The sequence below is a fragment of the Phascolarctos cinereus genome, unplaced genomic scaffold (assembly GCF_003287225.1).
Source record: "Phascolarctos cinereus isolate Bilbo 61053 unplaced genomic scaffold, phaCin_HiC Scaffold_4;HRSCAF=312, whole genome shotgun sequence".
NCBI classification, from domain to species: Eukaryota; Metazoa; Chordata; class Mammalia; order Diprotodontia; family Phascolarctidae; genus Phascolarctos; species Phascolarctos cinereus.
In genome coordinates this window covers 22248562-22268242 of record NW_027555847.1, presented here as the reverse complement: position 1 = coordinate 22268242, position 19681 = coordinate 22248562, and the positions used below count along the sequence as shown (strand labels likewise).

The following is a 19681-nucleotide window of genomic DNA, read 5'->3' as shown; positions in this document are numbered from 1 at the left end:
TAGGGAAGAGAGGGGAGAAGAGAGAGAGAGACAGACAGACAGACACAGAGAGAGACAGAGAGACAGAGAGAGAGACAGAGAGACAGAGAGAGAGAGAGAGAGAGAGAGAGAGAGAGAGAGAGAGAGAGAGAGAGAGAGAGAGAGAGAGCGCGCTGCAGCAAATGTCTAGAACGCTGCCAGCCATGCCAATTTTCTGGCGTTTCCCAAACAAACCTAATTTTGCCTTCCCTTCTGCTCTCCAGGTAGTCTGTAGGAGATATACTATGTATAACCATGTAATTTTTGTTTCTCCTTTAGTTCATACTCATTCTCAAATGTTCTCCAATATGTTCTATCCTCCATCCCTTTTATGTTCCCAGATTGCTCCATCTGAATGTATCTTCTTAATATAAAATTCTACTCTGCCTATCTTATCTATTTCTCTGTTTGATTAAGGAATTCCTTTTCCTCAGCCATATTCAAGCTATCCATCCTTTCCCACCAAGAGTCAATGATAGCTATAATGTCAAATTTTCCTGCTTCATTTAAGATCTTTAAATATACCCTTTAATTAATTACCCATACTTCTTTTTTCTAAATTTCATTTTTTCAATTAACATGCATTTATTTTCTCTCCCATCATCACACCCCCAACCAATAGGAAAAAGAAAATGAAAAGAAAAACAAAACCCCTTTGACAAGTATATATAATCAAGCAAAACAAATTCCCACAATGGCCGTGTCCAAAAACATGTATCTTATTCTGCTTCTTGAGTCCATCACTTCTGTGTCAGGTCAACAAATGTTTTTAAGTGCCTACTACATTCCAAGCTAAGTGATGCTGGAGGTGGAGAGAAGATTTCATTGTCAGTCGTCTGGAATTGAGGTTGGATGCTTCATTGATCAGAGTTCTTAAGTCTTTCAATCTTATTTATCTTTACATGTTTTCATTATTGTATCCATTGTTCTCCAAGCCCTGCTTTACTTCACCCATTCATACACATCTTCACAACTTTCTGTGAAATCATCCCTTATAATAGTCCGCACAGTTTAAGAGTGCTCCATCACATTCATATACCACCAGCTATTCCCTGATTGATGGTCACACCCTTAGTCTCTAGGTTTTTTTCATCCTTTATGCATTTGTACACAGACATCCAAGGACCACCAAGGGTCTAGTTCCCTCTTGGATATTTTGTCCTGTAAACTAATAGTCTTCTATTTTCTATTCTTTGTCCAATGTTATATCTACTATTCTCTATTTCCCCTCCTTTCCCATTCCTTCTCAGTTTAAAGCCATCTTGCTCAGATTCTCTAGTCTCTGCATAAAGATTTTAAACAGCCATTTTTATGAATACTCCAGTCTGAGCTAAGAGCCTATAATTTAGGCCATGGTCCAGAGGCCCAAATCCTATTCTTAGACATCTGTTTTCTCCTCAAATCTGCCTGTCTCTTCTGAATGTCCTACCTCTGACTGGCATAAGTGATGAAAGGCTCTGTCCTGGGCCTCTTCTCTTTTCTGTCTGTAATACCTTACTTGTGATCTCATTAGCACCAATGTACTAATTATAGTCTCTAAGCAAATGATACTCAGATCTAGTTATCCAATCTTAACCTCTCTCCTGATCTCCATTCTCATGGTTATAACTATTTGACATTTCAAACTGGATGTCCCATAGACATCTTAAATTTTACAAATCCAAAATTGAACTCCCCAAACCCTCTCCTCTTCTGACTTTCCTATCACTGTCAAGGGTACCACCATCCTTCCAATCACCAGGCTCACAATCCAATTCAGGTGTCATCTTCAACCTCTCTCTCTCTCTCTCTCTCTCTCTCTCTCTCTCTCTCTCTCTCTCTCTCTCTCTCTCTCTCTCTCTCTCCTCTGTGTTTCTCTCTTGTCTGTCTGTCTGTCTGTCTCTCTCTCTCTCTCTCTCTGTCTCTCTCTGTCTCTCTCTTTCTCTCTGCCTCTCCCATCTCCAATCAATTCCCCAGATTATACCTTTGTAACATCTCTCATATACAGCCCCTTCTCTCCTCTATCATGGCTACCACCCTCGTGAGCCCCATCACACCATAAGTCTCTCCCTGACACAGTCCTCCTCTCAGATGTCAAATTGATCTTTCTAAAGCTCAAGTCTGACCATGTCACCTGTCCTCTTCATTAAACACCAGTGACTCCCTATTGCCTACAGCCTCAACTATAAAAGCGTCTATCTGACTTTTAGAGTCCTTTATGAAGGGCTAGCTCCCTCCTGCCTTTCCAGTCTTCTTACACCTTGCTCTCTTCCATACACTCTGTGATCAGTGACACCGCTGGTCTCCTAGCAGTTCTTCACACAGGACATTCCATCTCCCAACTCCAGGCATTTGCACTGGCTGTTCCCCATGCCTGGGGTGCACTCCCTCCTCAGCACCACTACCTTTGGATGAAATCCCACCCTTTCAGGAGGTCTTCCTGAGCCCCCTTAATTCTAATGCCTTCTTTCTGCTGATTATCTCTAATTCATTCTGTCTGTAGCTTGTTCTTACATAGTTGTCTGCATGTTGTTTCGTCCCCCATGAGACTGAGCTTCTTCTTGAGGCCAGAGACTATCTTTCTCCCTTCCTTGTATCTCCAGAGCTTAGTACAGTGCCTGGCACATAGTAGGTGTTTTATAAATACTTCTTATCTTGACTTTAAAAGCTGCTGTTTTTGGTTTTTTGCCTGTATATCCTTAGAGCTTAGCACAGTGCCTAACACACAGCAGGTGCTTAGTAAATGCTTGTTGACTAACTAAGCCTCCCACCCAAGGTGCTGCCCCTCCATCCAGCTCAGAACAGCCAAAGGGAGCATGGACCTCGACCACTAACAAGCGAAACGGCCACATCCACTTAACTAACAAGCGAAACGGCCACATCCACTTAACCAATCCGTCATGCCTCCAGACTGCAGAGATGTTTCCTTTGCTTCCCGTAAGTGCCTAGTATTTAAGAGGAAATGACTACCTTCCGTTTCTGGAGCTTTGCCAAATATAAAGCTAGTCTTGCTTTTCATGAATTATCTTATGCATGGAATAGTTGGCAGGAATGCACAAGCCTTTCTTTTTACACCAAGCTCTGATAGTCGCCTGTTATGAAATTGCTGAATTATAATTCTGATGCAGTCAGAGGCTGATGAGTCTCCCTTCTGTTACTTAGCACAGCAAGAGTAAAGGGGCTCTGGAAATGGAAGCAGTGTGGCTAACTGCTCGGTGCACACTCTATCATGGGTTTAGACCCTCACTGTTGTTGCTACTGTTTGTTTTCAAAGAAGGCCAATGACATCACAGGCCATATCTTGACTCATCAATGGGATTTAAGTGAGGCAGAGTTGCACACTCATCAGCTTCACATTCTTCTCCAGAGTCCTTGAACACCCTCATGGTCAAATATATGATGGAATAGAAGGAGTGCTGACTTTGGAGTCAAAGATTGTTGGTCAGTTGTTTTCAGTCGTGTCTGACTCTTCATTCTCCAGCCCATTTTACAGATGAGGAACTGAAGTAAACAGGGTTACGTAACTTGCCCAGGGTCATACAGCTAGGAAGTGTCTGAGGCCAGATTTGAACTCACAAAGATGAGTCCTCGACTCCAATCCCAGCACTCTATCCACTGCACCACCTTGCTGCCCTCTGGAGGCATAACCTGGATTCAAATCCTGACTCTACTATTTATTCATTGTGTAAGTTTCAACAAATCACTTGATCTCTCTGGGCCTCAGTTTACCTAATCTACAAAATGTGGGAGCTGAGTTAAATGACTTCTAACTAAGGTGGCTTTCAGCTCTGTATCTACAACACCATGCTCTCTCTTCCACTTTCTGGATATAATTCTACCATACACTTTCAAAGACAGAAATAATCGATAGCATCTGTATTTGTTCGAAGGGGCTTCTCACCATTAGTATAGTTAGTGATCAAAATTCTGAGTGGAAAGGAGGCCATCTAGTCCAATCCATAACTGAGTAAGAAGGCCCTTCCAGGGCCATTTGCAAATTGCAAAATAAGACTTGCCCTACTTAGGCACCATCATCACCTAGAGAGAAGAAAAACATGGGCAAGGTGGCAGAAGTCTATCTTTCTAGCTTCTATTTTTACCATGTTTTCTCCTGTGTCTTTTACCTTCTGTATTCACCTCAACAAACATTTATAAAGTGCCTATTGCATGCAGGGCATGATGTTAGGCTTTGGTGATAAAGACCAGGGGGAGGGGGGAGGAAGAGAGAGAGGAGGGGAGCAGTAAGGGAGGGAGAAAGATGTAGGCATAGACATAGACATAGACATAGACATAGACATAGACACAGACATAGACATAGACATAGACACAGACACAGACACAGACACAGACACAGGCACAGACACAGACACAGACACAGACACAGACACAGGCACAGGCACAGGCACAGACACAGACACAGACACAGACACAGACACAGACACAGACACAGACACAGACACAGACATAGACACAGACATAGACACAGACACAGACATAGACACAGACATAGACATAGGCACAGACATAGACATAGACACAGACACAGACATAGGCACAGACGTAGACATAGGCACAGACGTAGACATAGACATAGACGTAGGCACAGACATAGACATAGACATAGGCACAGACACAGACATAGACATAGACATAGGCACAGACATAGACATAGGCACAGACACAGACATAGGCACAGACATAGACATAGACATAGGCACAGACATAGACATAGACATAGACACAGACATAGGCACAGACATAGACATAGGCACAGACATAGACATAGACATAGGCACAGACATAGACATGGATAGGAAACAGTCCCTGCTCCGATGGACCTTACATTCTTTTTGTTGTTGTTGTTGTTATGTTTTGTTTTTGGCTAGGCAATGGGGTTAAGTGACTGGCCCAGGGTAACACAGCTAGTGACTGTTATGTGTCCGAGATTGGATTTGAACTCAGGTCCTCCTGAGTCCAGTGCTGGTGCTCTATCATCACCTAGCTGCCCCTGGACCTCACATTTTTAAAAACAAAAAACTTTCACTGATTCCTTTTGGTTTTGTATTATAGTTATTTTCATATTATTCATCTCTTTTCCCATTTCTAGCCCCAGGGATCCTTCTCTTATAACAAAGGAAAACAATTAAGCAAAAGCAACCAATATAGCAGCTATACCTAAGGGTCTATACCCCATTCCACACCCATAGCCCCCCACCTCTGAAAGGAGGACAATGCATCCTGGTCTCTCCTGGGGGCCGAGATAAACCATTACAATCACATAACATTTGGTTTGGTTTGGTTGTTCTCTCATTTACAATATTATAGTCAATTTGTACATTGCTTTCCTAGGTCTGCTTACATCAGACTGCATGGGTTCATAAAGTCTTCCCATGTTTCTCTGAATTTCTCACATTCGTTGCTCTTTACAGGCAAAATAATAGTCCATTACATTGCTTCGGCCATTCCTCAATCCATTGGCATCCACTTTATTTCCATTTCTTTGTCATGAATATCTTAGCATGGATGGGACCTTCTTTCTGGCTTTGACCAAGGAACTTAGATCCAGCACTTTAAGTAGGATCTTCAATCGTGGAGTTATAGATCTTTTACCAAACGGACAATGTCCAGATTTGGAAGATTTAGCTGAAGTCAGTTCTCCAGGGAAGTGCAGTGTGCTGATTCAACAGCAGTCAGAAATCCTGGCCAGTCACCTGGCTCCTGTTTGGTCTCTTAAGACCTTTCAACCTCTGGGGCGACAAGTCCCATAGGAGCACTGGGACAGCAGGTGGCTCTCATCGGTGACTTGTTCAAATGAAGTCGTGTGTGAAGCCTATGCTATTGGAGCCGTGACATCCTTTGGGCCCCAGAAGGGGAAAAGAACTTCGCCACAGAATTCCCTTGTTCTCCAGGCACTAGGGCAGCTATCGTATGACCTTGGCCGTGTAACTTGGACCAGCTTCACTGGCTTCAAGTTCCTCAACTGTAACATGAGTGGGTTGTTCCACATAGGCTCTGAGATCCCTTCTAACTTGGGATCTATGGCCTGTGGTTCTCTGGGCACAGCCTTATTTCTTTGATAATTTTTATTATTACCTTTTGTCTTTGCATCGCCTTTATTTCCCAAAGTAGCCCTCCCTGCTCTCCCTCCAAAGAGCCATGTCTGGATGCAACTTGAACAGTGGGAGGATTAGTCAGGGCTTGTAGACTTCAAGAAGACCCTGCGTGTCTCCCCTGAGGTGTGCCCCCATCCTCCTTCTCCCACAGTCTGTAGCATACACATGCATGCACATGTACACACACACACACACACACGCATGCACAGACACGCCAAGAACAACTTGTCTATTTTACTTTTCTTTCTCTATTTTTGCAGAAAGAATATTCCCCTCAGTCCAGGTTTCACAATGAAAATGGGAAACATAGTATGAATGGCTCAGGTAAGTCAGAAGAAAAGCCGGTTCGAGTTACCCAGGGCAGAAAGCCCAGAAGAGTGACCTTGTTCTTCCCAGCTCAGAGGTTTAATCCTTTGGAAGGCTCCAAAGAAGAGTGCGTGACCTTTCGAAATGGGCTTTGTCTGACATCTCCTCTTTGGCTCCCCACTTTATTTAAGGCCTGGTTTTTTGGGTTTTTTTCAGTTTCAGACCCTGAGATGGGTAAGTTCAGTCTGAGATTTTATTCAAAACTTCTAACTATTATGATAAAATGTGATTTAACAAATGCATAGAAAACTCCCCTTTTTATAGGAATAGGTACTAGATTTCATTGGTATAAGTAACTCCCAGTCAGGGAAAGTCTTTCCACCAATGCAAGTCAGCACCTTCTGGACAATTTAGGGTCTTAGATAGCTGCTTAGAGCACTGAGGAATTGATTGAGTGATTTGCCCAGACATAGACATGGGCACAGACATAGACATAGACATAGACGTGTCACCTATTATCATTTTCTAACTGTTGCCTGAATTTTTTTCCATTATTCTTTTGGCTTTCTTTTTCTTCTTTGTGTGAAAAACTCATCCTCCAGTGAGTTTTCCTATATTTCTTTGAATTCTTGGGATTGTGGGATCATGGACTGAGATCTATAGGGGGGCATTGTAGGGGACAATGATTTCTGACTTACGGAATAGGAAAGAGAAGGATCTGTAAAAGAGTTGATGTTCACGTTAGGTCACCCTCCCTCCTAGACTGAGAACCGGAAAGGTCACAGAGTCATACATCTAGAGCTGGGAAGGGCCTTAGAGGCCACTGAATCTAACCCCTTCATCTTACTGATGAGGAAACTAAGGACCCCAGAGCTGAAGTGACTTGGCCAGGGTCACACAGCTAGTAAGTGTCTGAGGTAGGATTCAAACTCAGGTCTTCAGGTTCATCATTCCTTATGAAGGAATTCATTCACCCTCCTCTACTCAATTCAATTCAATAATCACTTATTAAGTAGCTGTCCTCCAAAGGTACAAAAACAAAAATTAAACAGCCCTTTCTCTCAAGGAGCATATATTCTGCTGAAGGGGGGAAATTTATACATAGAAAAGTAAATAGGAAAAATATAAAAGCAATTATGAAATCATTTGGTAATTATGATGAAGGATTAGGGGAGGGGAGATTTGGGGGAAGGAACTACCTGTACCAGGTCCTAGTGAAGATGAAGAATGGGGTTGGGGGATGAGGCAAAGGGAGAGGGAGAAGGAGAAACCCTTGATATTGGAGACAGGCATTTCAGAGTGCAGGACTGCGGTGGGGTGCAAGTGGGGGGATGGTGAGACTGAGGATGTGACCCTAGACATGAAGGTTATAAGCCAGGTACCTATATGACATCTCCCTCCCAGGGCTGTGGAGAGGAGCAAATAGAGTGTAAAGTGCTATGAAGACCTTAAAATGAGCTATATAAAACTATATAGTATGTATACACACAGGCTACAGAAATGCTAGCTATTATCACTGAGACAGGACAGACCATGACCTAAAGGATAGTAGAAAAGACGAAGAAGAAGAGGAGGAGGAGGGGAAGGAGGAGGAAGAAAAAGAGGAAGAAGAAGAGGAAGAGGAGGAGGAGGGGTAAGAGAAGGGAGAAGAAGAGAAGACAAAAGAAGGAAAAGAAGAAGAGGAGGAGGGGGAAGAAAACGAGGAGGAGAAAAAAGAAAAGGAAGAAGAAAAAGTAGAAAAAGAAAAAGAACAACAACATTTACATAGCATCTACTATGTGCCAGGCACCGTGCTAAGTGCTTTACAATGATCATCTCATTTGATCCTTACAACAATCCTGGGAGGTGCGTGTTATTATTATCTCCATTCTACAGTTGAGGAAACTGAAGCAAACAGAGGTTAAGTGACTTGCCCAGGATCACACAGTTAGTAAGTGTCTGGGACCAGATTTGAACTCATGTCTACCTGACTCCAGACTGGGAATTCTATCCACTGGGCTACCAATGCATCATCAACCTCATCATCATCATCATCATCATCATCATCATTATCATCTATTATTACAATATAATAATAACAGCTCACGTTTTAAAGGCACTTTAAGGATTTACAAATAGTTTTACATGTGTGATCTCATTTTTCCCCACAATAACTCTAAGAGGCAGATGCTATTATTGTGCCTGTTTTGCAGCTGAGGAAACTGAGGCTCAGAGAGTTTAAATGGCTTGCTGGGGACCACACAGCCAGTAAATGTTTGAAGCAGGATTGGAACTCAGGTCTTCTGGTCTACCAGCGCAGTGCCCTGCCTACTGTGACACCTTTCTGCCTCAATAAAGATTTGGAGCGGGTGGTAAAGATGAGTGGGTTGAGCTCCCAAAGCACAGAGGTTCTTGGTGATAGAGGCAGGGGAGGGTCTGGAAGCAGCTGTAAAGAACAAGGAGAATGCCTCAGGCTCCTCCTGGCTCAGTGTTCCAGGGAGGGAAAGAGGAAGAACACCCAGTACTGGAGAGGGCAGCAAGGAGCACAGACTGCCCTGGGGAGCCAAGTTTCCATGAACACATGAAGATAGAAAGGGGTTAAGTGAAGAGCCTGAGGATATAAGGGAGCTTGCTACTCGAGCAGAGTTCTTCTCCTGTCTTCTTTGGGGCCAAGTTTGTTCTTTGTAATTTTGCACCATTCATTGAAGTCCCCTCCCCAACTTTGCAAAGGTGGGGGAAGGGAAGGCAGGGTCTAGGGGGTGGAGCCTTGAATATATTGGCAGATTTTTGGATATATTGATCTGCTTTGCTGAGCTTTTTGGTTTTTGGTTTTTTTTTTTTACTCTTCTTATTCTTTTAAAAGATTCTTCATTATAAGAAATGGTTCTCTGGGAGGGCTGGGAGGGGAAAAGGGAAGGGAGACAGGGAAATGTAGGCAATGTCAAAACAAAAGATACGAATACAATTAATTTTCAAAAATAATAGAAAGAGGATCTAGCAGGACTGGACAGACTGATGACTATTTGTCCTTTCTGTGGGGGGTGGGGTGCCTGTCCATCCTCACTTCTTGGAGTGGTTGGCTTACCTGGCTAATTTCAAAGAAATGAAGCCCCGCCATGTTAACAGGACCCCTGAATTCCTGACTGCCCCATCTGTCAGAGCTCCACTCTCACTAAAATGAGTTTGCCTTCATTGTGTGTGTATAGATATATATGTATATATACCTATATATATACATATATACTTACATATACATATACTTACATACATACACACACATTTAGTTGCTGTCTAAGTAAGTAAACTAGGTAAACTCTTTCAAGGCAGGGAGTTGGGACAGTAGACAAGGAGCTGGAGCCAGAGGACCCAAGGTCAAGACCTGCCTCTACCACTTACCTATCTGTGTGACCCAAGCCAAGTCACATGTCTCTGGGGGTCTCTGTTTCCCTCCCCAGTCTGAGGAAGGGATCAGGCTGCCCGGTTCCAAGGTTCCTTCTGACTGTAGATGTACAATGCCATGCACTTTCCTCCTAATAGCCCTGTGAAGGGAGGCAGGTATTCCGAGAAGTGGAGGGAGAACATTCCAGGAATGAGAGCGACCTATGCCCAACGCAAGCAGGTGGAAGATAGAACATCATGAGAGGAAACGTCCAAAGGCCATTTTGACTGGGTTCCATTATGGGGAGTAATGTGAGGGAAGACAGGCAGTAAAGATAGGCTGATTTAAATGCCGAGCAGAAGAGTTTGTATTTTATCCAAAAGGCAGTAGGGAATCACTGATGCCTCCTGAGCAGAGCTCTGACATGGTCAGGTCTGTGCTTTTGTGATATCAGTTTGGCAGTTCTGTGACTTTAAGATCCAGAAGATCCCCCAAACTCTGGCTCTAGAGAAATAGAAAATACTTTCTGGCCACACGATCTTGAGCAAGCCAGTCAAACTCTCTGGGCCTCAGTTTCTTTATCTGTAAAATAAGGCAGTTGGATCTGATGGCCTGTAAGTTGATCCTAAGCCCTTTCCTCCCTATAAGGAGAGAGTTTTCCTGAAGCTGCCAAACACGGCTCTGAGAGAGAGCCCCAAACATGGCAGCCTGAGTTTAGATTTACAACCAGCTAATTAAGATGCTCAGGCTACCACCCATTCAAGGGTGAACTGGAGAAATGGAGCCTTCCTGGGATAGGAAAAGATTTCTTTGGCCAGAATGTTTTCCAGACTTTTCTATCAGTAGGAGGTAGGAGGACATATGCTCAAGGTCTCTAAAGAACCCCTAAGCATCCCAAGTTGGTCTTGGAAACATAGAGCTGCAAAGGTCTGCAGGGCCCAGCCTCCTAGAAGGAACAAAGACTCGGAGACAAAGATGGCTATGTAGCCTGTTGTGTTGAGTGGCTGACCCAGGAGAACAGATGCTCTTGGAGGGCAGGGGCCATTTTGGGTTTCTGTCCTTAATGCCTAGTATAGTGCCCAGCAGTCAATCAACAAGCATTTCTTAAGTGCTTGCTATGTGCCAAGCACCGTGCTAAGTGTTGGAAATACAAATTCAAGAAGAAAGATAATCCCTGCCCTCAAGGAGCTCCCATTCTAATGGGCACACCATAGGGGCTTAGTAAATGTTGAATGGGCTCTGTTCTTGAGAAGGAGCCTCCTCTGTGGCATGACCCAGATGAGTTGGGAAAAAGGCTTGTTGACTCTACCTAGCTGCTAGGGCAGTCAACTTCATGAATGCCCTACAAGCCTCTCAAAGTTCTGAAACTGAGGAGGAAGGGCACAACTTGGGAAATAGTTGTTCCTTTTGCTGCGGCTCCAGGCAGAAGCCCCTCCTTCACTCCTGAGACATCAACAATTCAATTGGACCAAAATGCATTCACTGCCTCCTATGTGCCAGGCTGTGTGCTGGAGGAGGGTTCGAGGTGGGGTAGGGGGGGAGACACAGAGACAAGAGAGGAAACCGACCTGGTCCTCAAGGACTTTACATTGTATTCACATCATACTGGACTGTGAAGTTTTGAAGTTTGGATATCCAATGACTTTATCTTACCTGCCTGCCCCCACCCAAACAATCAACAAGCATTTATTAAGCACCTACTGTGTGCCAAGCATTATGCTATGGGACTATGGAAGGAAGGAAGGAAGGAAGGAAGGAAGGAAGGAAGGAAGGAAGGAAGGAAGAAGAGTCCTTGCTCTCAAGAAACTTCCATTCTATCAGGGGAGACAACAGTAACTAGCACTTAGCACTTTAAGGTTTGCAAAGTTATATATGTCATCTGTTTGATCCTCATAACAGACCCGTGATGCAAGTGGCATTATTATCCCCATTTTCTGGATGAGGAAACTGAGGCTGAGAAGTTAAGTGACTTGCCCAGGGTTGTGTAGCTAAACAACATACACACATATAAGCATATATTAAAAAATACAAGATCCTTGTATCTATTCACATCGACACAAAACTCCACCCAACGGGAGCTGGCAGCTGCCAGACAGATGGCAGAGAGAGCCAGGTCGTGTGCCCACGGAGGTCAGATGGCTGTGGCAGGGGGACGACACAGCTCCTGGCAGACAAAGGCTCTGGGTGCGCTGGACCATGGAGAGCTCCCCACGGCAGCTGCTCAGGACGCTTGACTGGCTCTGAACACTTACTTGGCCAAAGAACTTTGCCTCCTGCCTAGTAAACACCTCCTAAACGTTTATTGACCCACTCACCACGCCTCGAATAACACCCACTGGCACTCGTCACTGCGCCTCAATGATAACAAAACACTTCACACACAGCATCTCGGGGGAACCTCCCCACAGCCCACGGAGAGCCGCCCTCCAGATACCGGCTGATTCAAAAGGTTTGAACCCTTTCAGAAGTGTATTGCTCCGTAATTAGTCAGCATGGGAACAAGCAGTGGGCATCGAATTATAGTTTCACCCTTACATTGCTCTAAACTGTGATAATTCCTTTACAAATTAGGTCTGACTTCATGTTCATACAGCCCCAAGCTAATGGGTGATAAATTTTTAAGTGTTCACTTCTCCATGAACCACTCTGTATACTTAACTCCCATTTACAGTGGAGGAGACTGAGTCTGAGGGAGGGGAAGCCTGGAGAGATAATCGAGCTGTCTGTGGTCACACGGCTAGTTAGCGGCAAGGATGGGATTTGAACCCTCTCTTCCAGGATCCAGATTCAGGACCCCATCCGATGCTGCACTCTCGTTCCCCAAAGGGTCCTGCATCTTCCCTTCCTGAAAACCATTGCTCATGTTTAGGGAGGACTTTAGAATCTGCCCTCCTCACCACCATCCTGCAAGGCAGGTAAGCAAGAATATGACTGTCCCCATTCTCTGGATGAGAAAACTCCTGGTCAGAGAAGGCAAGAAGTCTTCACTCCTGTCCTTCCCTGGGCCCAGGCTCTCTTGCCTGTTGGAATCCTCCCCATCCTTCAATACTGAATGCCATTTCCCCCCTCGGGGACCTTTCCTTACCCTCACACCTCCCAGGCCCTTGCCAGCGGGGTCTCATTCCCTCCACTGAGATCTCTTAGGCCTTTAGCCGACTCTTCTTGCCTGGCACAGCCCTCTGGGCCTGTCTTGTGCCTGTAGTTATAAACAACTCAGGAGAAGAAGTCTGAGCTTATTTCTTTTTGAATCACTCACAGGGCTTAGCAATGGGCTAGGTACTGAGGGGGTCTCTTAATAAGTGAGTGTCTGGGGGGTAGCTAGGTGGCGCAGTGGATAGAGCTCAGGCCCTGAAGTCAGGACAACCTGAGTTCAAATCCGGCCTCAGACCAAACACTTGACGAGTACTAGCTGTGTGACCCTGGGCAAGTCACTTAACCCCAATTGCCTAAAAAAAAAAAAAATAAGTGAGTGTCTGAATTAGGGCCGGAGGTGCACTCCAAATCTGCTCTCTAGTCTTCTCAGGCTATCCAGAAGCCTCACCCCTCGTGGTAAGGCTGGAGAATTGCTTTTCTCCCCCTCCTCCTAACTCATAGTCATAAGTCATAGGTTTAACACCAGAAGGGACTCTAAAGGCCATGGCGCCCACTCCCATTTTGCAGATAAGGAAACTGAGGTCCAAAGAGATAAAAGAGATGAAAGGGACTTTAGAGGTTAGCAACATCAGTCCCTTCATTTTACGGATAATAAAACAGAGGCCTAGAGAGCTGTGACTTACCCAAGGTCACCCAAGGAGTGAGTGAGGATAAAGGTGAGACTCAAACCCAGGTCCTCTTGGTCTCTAGAAACTGAGCCAATAAGAAGTTGAATAACTTGCCCAGACATAGGATCACCGATTTAAAGTTCAAATTATTATTAATTATTAATTTATTTATTTAATAAATTAATAATTAGATATATTAAATCATAAATCATAAAAATAATAAAATTATGTAATCAATTTGTTAATTACTTACAGTGAAGAAACATGCCTGACTTGACTAGAAACCCTGCTAAGTCCTCCCCAGGTTACACAGGTTGCTGGGGGGAGGGGCATGGGTGGGGGATGGGCATGGGGGAGGGGGCAGAGCTCATCCTCTGGGAGCCCCACCTCTCTCAGGCCCGGCAGCCCCGCTGCAGAAACTCCCCCGGGTCTGTTTGCTTCAGATTGCATCACAGCTCTTGGATTTGGCAGCAGATTTCTCCTAGTTATGCTTTGCTTAAGCGGAGGATTAAAATGAGCCGGCCTTCCTGGAATGGGGGGAGGGGGCCCAGCAGGGGCCAGGCTCCCAGAGGCTCCCTCCAGCAGCCTCGAGCTTGCCAGAGATGATCCCCAGGCAGAGCACTGGGTGGGCTCTGATGTGCTTCTCGCCTGTGCTTAGGCTCTGGGGCAGCTTCGCTCTTCGTGCATTTCTTCTTTTAAAGTTGAGAAGGAAAACGAAACAGCCGAGGATTCACACACTTCACAGTCCAGCCAAAGTAGCCTCCTTGCTGTTCTGTACATGTGACCTGCCGTCTCCCATCTCCGGGCCTTTGCCCTCATCTCCACGCCTGGAAGGCCTTCCCTTTTCAACTCTAACTCTTGGGATCCCTGGCTTCCCTCCATACTCAGCTCAGGAGCCACCTTCTGCATGAAGCCTTGTCTCATTTTCCATTACCATAATCCCCCTTTACCGACTGAATAAAGGATAAGGTCTTTGGCATGGCATTCAAGGCCTTCCATAGTTTGGCCTCAAGCTCTCTTTTTAAAAAAAAGTTTTATTATTGCCTTTTCTCTTTATATTACTCATTCCCCTTACGTTCATCTTGAAACCTTCTGTTAAAGAAAAAGATTTGAACAATTTGATAATTTCTTAGTTTGATAATTGTTTTAAAAGATTTAAACAATTTGATAATTTTAATTTGATAGTTGTTTTAAAAAGATTTACGCAATTTGATAATTTTTAACTTGATAATTTTTAAAATTTATTTAGTATTTTATTTTTCTCCAATTACATGTAAAAACAATTTTTAGCTTTCATTTTTAAAACTATGAGTTCCAAATTCTCTCCTTTCCTCTCTCCCCACCCTCCTCATTGAGAAGGCAAGTAATTCAATATAGGTTATATATGTGTAGTCATGCAACACATATTTCCACATTAATTGTGTTGTGAAAGAAAACAGACAAAAAACTCAAGAAAAAAAAGTTTTAAAAAAAGTATGTTTCAATCTGTATTCAGAAACCATCAGTTCTTTCTCTAGGGATGGATAGCATATTTCATTATAAGTCCTTTGGAGTTGTCTTGTATCATTGTATTGCTGAGAACAGCTAAGTCATTCACAGCAGATCATCTTATAAAACTGCTATTACTCTGTACACAGCACATTTCATTTTCTATCAGCTCATGTAAATCTTCCCAGGTTTTTCTAAGAGCATTCTGCTCATCATTTCTTATAGCACAACAGTATTCCATCATATTCACATACCACAATTTGTTCAGCCATTCCCCAAATTGATGGGCATCCCCTCAATTTCCAATTCTTTGGCACCAGAGAAAAAGGTATTATAAATATTTTTGAACATATAGGTCCTTTTCCTTTTTTAAAATTTCTTTTGGGATACAGATATAGTAGTGGTATTGCTAGGTCAAAGTGTTTTATAGCCCTTTGGGCATAATTACAAAATTGCTCTCCAGAATGGTGGAATCAGTTCACAACTCCACCAACAATGCATTAATGTCTCATTTTTCCTACATCCCCTCCAACATTTGTCATTCTCCTTTTCTGTCCTATTAGCCAATCTAATAGGTATGAGGTAGTACCTCAGAATTGCTTCAATTTGCATTCCTCCAATCAACAGTGATTTAGAGCACCTCCTCATACAGCTATAGATAGCTTTGATTACTTCATCTGAAAACTGTTCATATCTCTTGATCATTTTTCAATTAAGGAATGGCTCCTATTTTTATAAATTTGACTCTGTTCTCTATGTATTTGAGAAATGAGACCCTTATCACAGAAACTTGCTTCTAAATTTATGATTGCTATTTCCTTCCATCCTATTTCCTCCCTGTTCATTCTATTTTCTCTCTCCTTTCACCCTGTCCCTCCTCAAAAGTGTTTTGGTTCTGACTACTGCCTCCCCCAATCTGCCCTCCCTTCTATCACCACCCCTTCTCTTATCCCCTTCTACTTTCCTGTAGAGTAAGATAGATTTCTATACCCAATTGCATGTGTATGTTATTTCCTCTTTGAGCCAATTCTGATGAGAGTAAGATTCACTCACTGCCCCCCTCAACTTTGCTCATCTTCCCCTCAGACTGTAAAAGCTTTTTCTTGACTCCTCTATGTGAGATAATTTACCCCATTCTACCTTGCCCTTTCCCTTTCTCCCAGTGCATTCCTCTTTCTCACCCCTTCATTTTATTTTTTTAGATATTATCCTTCATATTCAACACACACCTGTGCTCTCTGTCTATATATACTCCTAACTGTCCTAATATTGAGAAACTTTTTATTAGTTACAAGCATCATCTTGCCATGTAGGAAGGCAAACAGTTTAACTTTATTAAGTCCATTATGATTTCCATTTCCTGTTTACCTTTTTATGCTTCTCTTGAGTATTGTATTTGAAAGTGAAATTTTCTATTCAGCCCTGGTCTTTTCATCAAGAATGCTTGAAAGTCCTCTATTTCATTGACTATCCATTTTCTCCCGAAGGATTATGCTCAGTTTTGCTGGACAGGTGATTCTTGATTGTAATCCTAGCTCCTTTGCCCTTTGGAATATCATATTCCAAGTCCTCCAGTCCTTTAATGTAGAAACTGATAAATCTTGTGATATACTGACTATGGCTCCACAATACTTGAATTGTTTCTTTCTGGCCACTTGCAATAGTCTTTTCTTGACCAGGGAGCTCTGGGATTTGGTTAGGATATTCCTGAGAGTTTTCATTTTGGAATCTCTTTAGGGAGTGATTGGTGGATTTTTTTCAATTTCTATTTTACCCTGTGGGTTCCAGAATGTCACGGCAGTTTTCCTGGATAATTTTTTTTTTTTTGTGAGGGCAATTGGGGTTAAGTGACTTGCCCATGGTCACACAGCTAGTGAGTGTTATGTGTCTGAGGCCAGATTTGAACTCAGGTCTCCTGACTCCAGGGCTGGTGCTCTATCCACTGTGCCACCTCACTACCCCCCCTTTTTTTTTTTACAATTTCTTGAAAGATGATACCTAGGCTCTTTTTTTTTTATCATGGCTTTCAGGTAGTCCAATAATTTTTAAATGATCTTCCTTGATCTGTTTTCCAGGTCAGTTGCTTTTCTGATGAGATATTTCATATCGTCTTCTATTTTTTTCATTCCTTTGTTTTTGTTTTATTGTTCCTTGATTTCTCATAAAGTTATGAGCTTCCATTCGCTCACTTCTAATTTTTAATGAATTATTTTCTTCAGTGAGCATTTGTACCTCCTTTTCCATTTGGCCAATTCTACTTTTAAAGGAGTTTTTTTCTTCAGTGAATTTTTGTGCCTCTTTTTCCATTTGGCCAATTCTGCTTTTCAAGGCATTCTTTACCTCATTGGCTTTTTATGCCTCTTTTACCATTGGGTTAGTCTATTTTTAAGGTGTTATTTTCTTTTATTTTTTTTTTATTTAAGGTGTTATTTTCTATTTTTGTGTCTCTCCTTTACCAATCTGTCGACTTTTTTTGTCTTACTTCACTCTCATTTCTCTCCCAACTTTTCTTCTACCTTTCTTACTTGACCTTCAAAATCCTTTTTGAGCTTTTCCATGGCCTGAGACCAATCGATATTTTTCTTGGAGGCTTCGGATGTTGGAGCTTTGACTTTGTTAGCTTCTTCTGATTGTGTGTTTTGATCTTCCTTGTCACCACAGTAACTTTCTATGCTCAGAATTTTTTTTTCTGTTGTTTGTTAAGTCCATTTCTTAACTTTTACTGTTTGTTAAAGTAGGGCTGTGCTTCCAGGGTGGAGGGTGCACTGTCCCAAACTTCAGGGGTGTTGTGCGGCTGTTTTCAGAGATGCTTCCAGGGACCTGTAAGTTTTCAGTTCTTGCAAGGTGGTATGATCTAAGGAGAGGTTCATGTACTACTTTCCTGGCTGGGCTCTGGTCTATGAGCGACCACAAGCACTCTTTTCTGCCCTAGAACCGTGACAAGGGTCACTGCTTCACTGTGGTTGCTATGCTAGTACTAATGCTTCTCCTCACCCTGCACTGCCACCCATGACTGTGACCCAAATCCAATTATGGGCAAAGCAACAGAGTCCTGCCTCAGTGCTAGCAAAGAGCCCCCTGTAATCTTCTGACCAGGTGTTCCAGCCCCTTATTGTCTATGGGTTGAGACTCCAGAAGCAGCTATTGTCACTGCTGATTCAGTGGCTCCCAAGGCCTGCCCCTGGTTTGCTGTTCCCAGGGCTATGCTGGCATGGTCTGTGCTGGACTGCGCTCCACTTTCACTCAAGTGCAACAGATCTTTCCTGCTAACCTTCTAAGCTGTCTTTGGCTGGAAAATTATTTCATCCCATCCTTTTTGGGGTTCTCTGCTCCAGGAATTAAAGGTATTTGGATGGGTTTGGGGGAGAGCTCAGGCAAGTCGCTGCTTTTTCTCTGCCATCTTAGCTCCACCTCCTAAATTTGATAATTGTTTAAAAAAATATTTAAACAATTTGATACAGATCCAAACAGCTGCCACAGTGGCCATGTTTTATACAATATTCCATATCATCCATTAGTTTTCTGGGACTAAGACCATTCATTAAAATTCATCAGAATTCAGCTGCTTCCACAGGGTTTTCCATCACTTCTGTACTCCCTATATATAGTATATTATTACAGCTTAAGAAATGGAAGGGACCATAAAGGTCAGTTAACCTAAAACCCTAATGTTACAGATGAGGTCCAGAGAAAGAGGTTAAATGACCTTCCCAACATCACACAGATAATGACAAAGGCAGGATTTGAATTCATGCCCTCTGGCTCTAGATCTGGTACCACAGAGGACATGAGTTCAAATCCTAGCCTTGGCACTTATGTGACCTTGGCCAAGCAAGTCACTTCTCTTACCTGGGCCTCAGTTTCCTCACTTGTAAAATGAGTGTGTTGAATTCAATGGACTCTAAGTCCCCTTTCTTACTCTAGTCTGTGATTCTATCATCTGAACATTCATGGTGACTGACCATAATACTGGAAGGCAGCCAGACTCTGGTTCAATTGTAATGGCCACTTTTGTCCTCCTGGTTCTACATTATTCCACTACGCATCAGTTCATACATGTCTTCTCCCAACTCTCTGAACTCATATTTTTTGTATTCCATCATATTCATCCAACAGCATCAGTTCAGCCCTGCCCCCAATGAAGGACAGCCACTGGATTTCCAGCTTGTTGCTACCAAAGTTACTATAAACATTTCTGTATGTATGAACCCAACCTGGTCTATCACCTCCATGTATGTTATGGGTTGGTGACACTGAAGTCAACTGCTCCCTGAACACACACACACACTTGCCCACTTCAATATCTTTACTCCTGGTATCCTGGGTGCCTAGAACTCCCTTTGCCATCACATTGCAAATCAATCAATCAGTAAGAATTTATTAATTTATTTGTTAACCAAAAAACAACTGTGAGAAGCAGTGCTGTGTGATGAGAAACAGCCTTGAAGTCAGGAAGAACTGGGTTCAGGTCCTGCCTCTGACATATCCTGCCTGTGTGATCCTGGGCAATTGTCTTCACCTCTCAGACTTCCAATAGCAGCAAAGGGGCCAACCTACACTGGTAAAGGGAGTTTCCTCATCTGGGAGTTTCCTATGCTGATGAAATCATGGTTCCAATCCCTATCACAATGCTAACCTCTGGGGATGGAGGGACAAAG

At 43.2% G+C, this 19681-nt stretch overlaps 1 protein-coding gene across 2 annotated transcripts in view; it reads left to right on the top strand.

Moving 5' to 3' along the window:
* FAM107A (family with sequence similarity 107 member A) overlaps positions 1 to 19681 on the top strand; it is a 133649-nt gene that overhangs the window by 73918 nt on the left and 40050 nt on the right. The window contains exons 1-2 of one of the 2 annotated variants that reach the window (XM_020969058.2): positions 12119 to 12223; positions 12553 to 12689. Coding sequence is in view for 1 of the 2 variants with exons in the window: in XM_020969057.2 (XP_020824716.1) it covers positions 6371 to 6434 (64 nt within the window). In the remaining variant the exon portion in view is untranslated. Of the gene's footprint in view, positions 1 to 6370; positions 6435 to 12118; positions 12224 to 12552; positions 12690 to 19681 lie in introns of those variants that run through there. The other variant, XM_020969057.2, reaches the window with a different exon arrangement.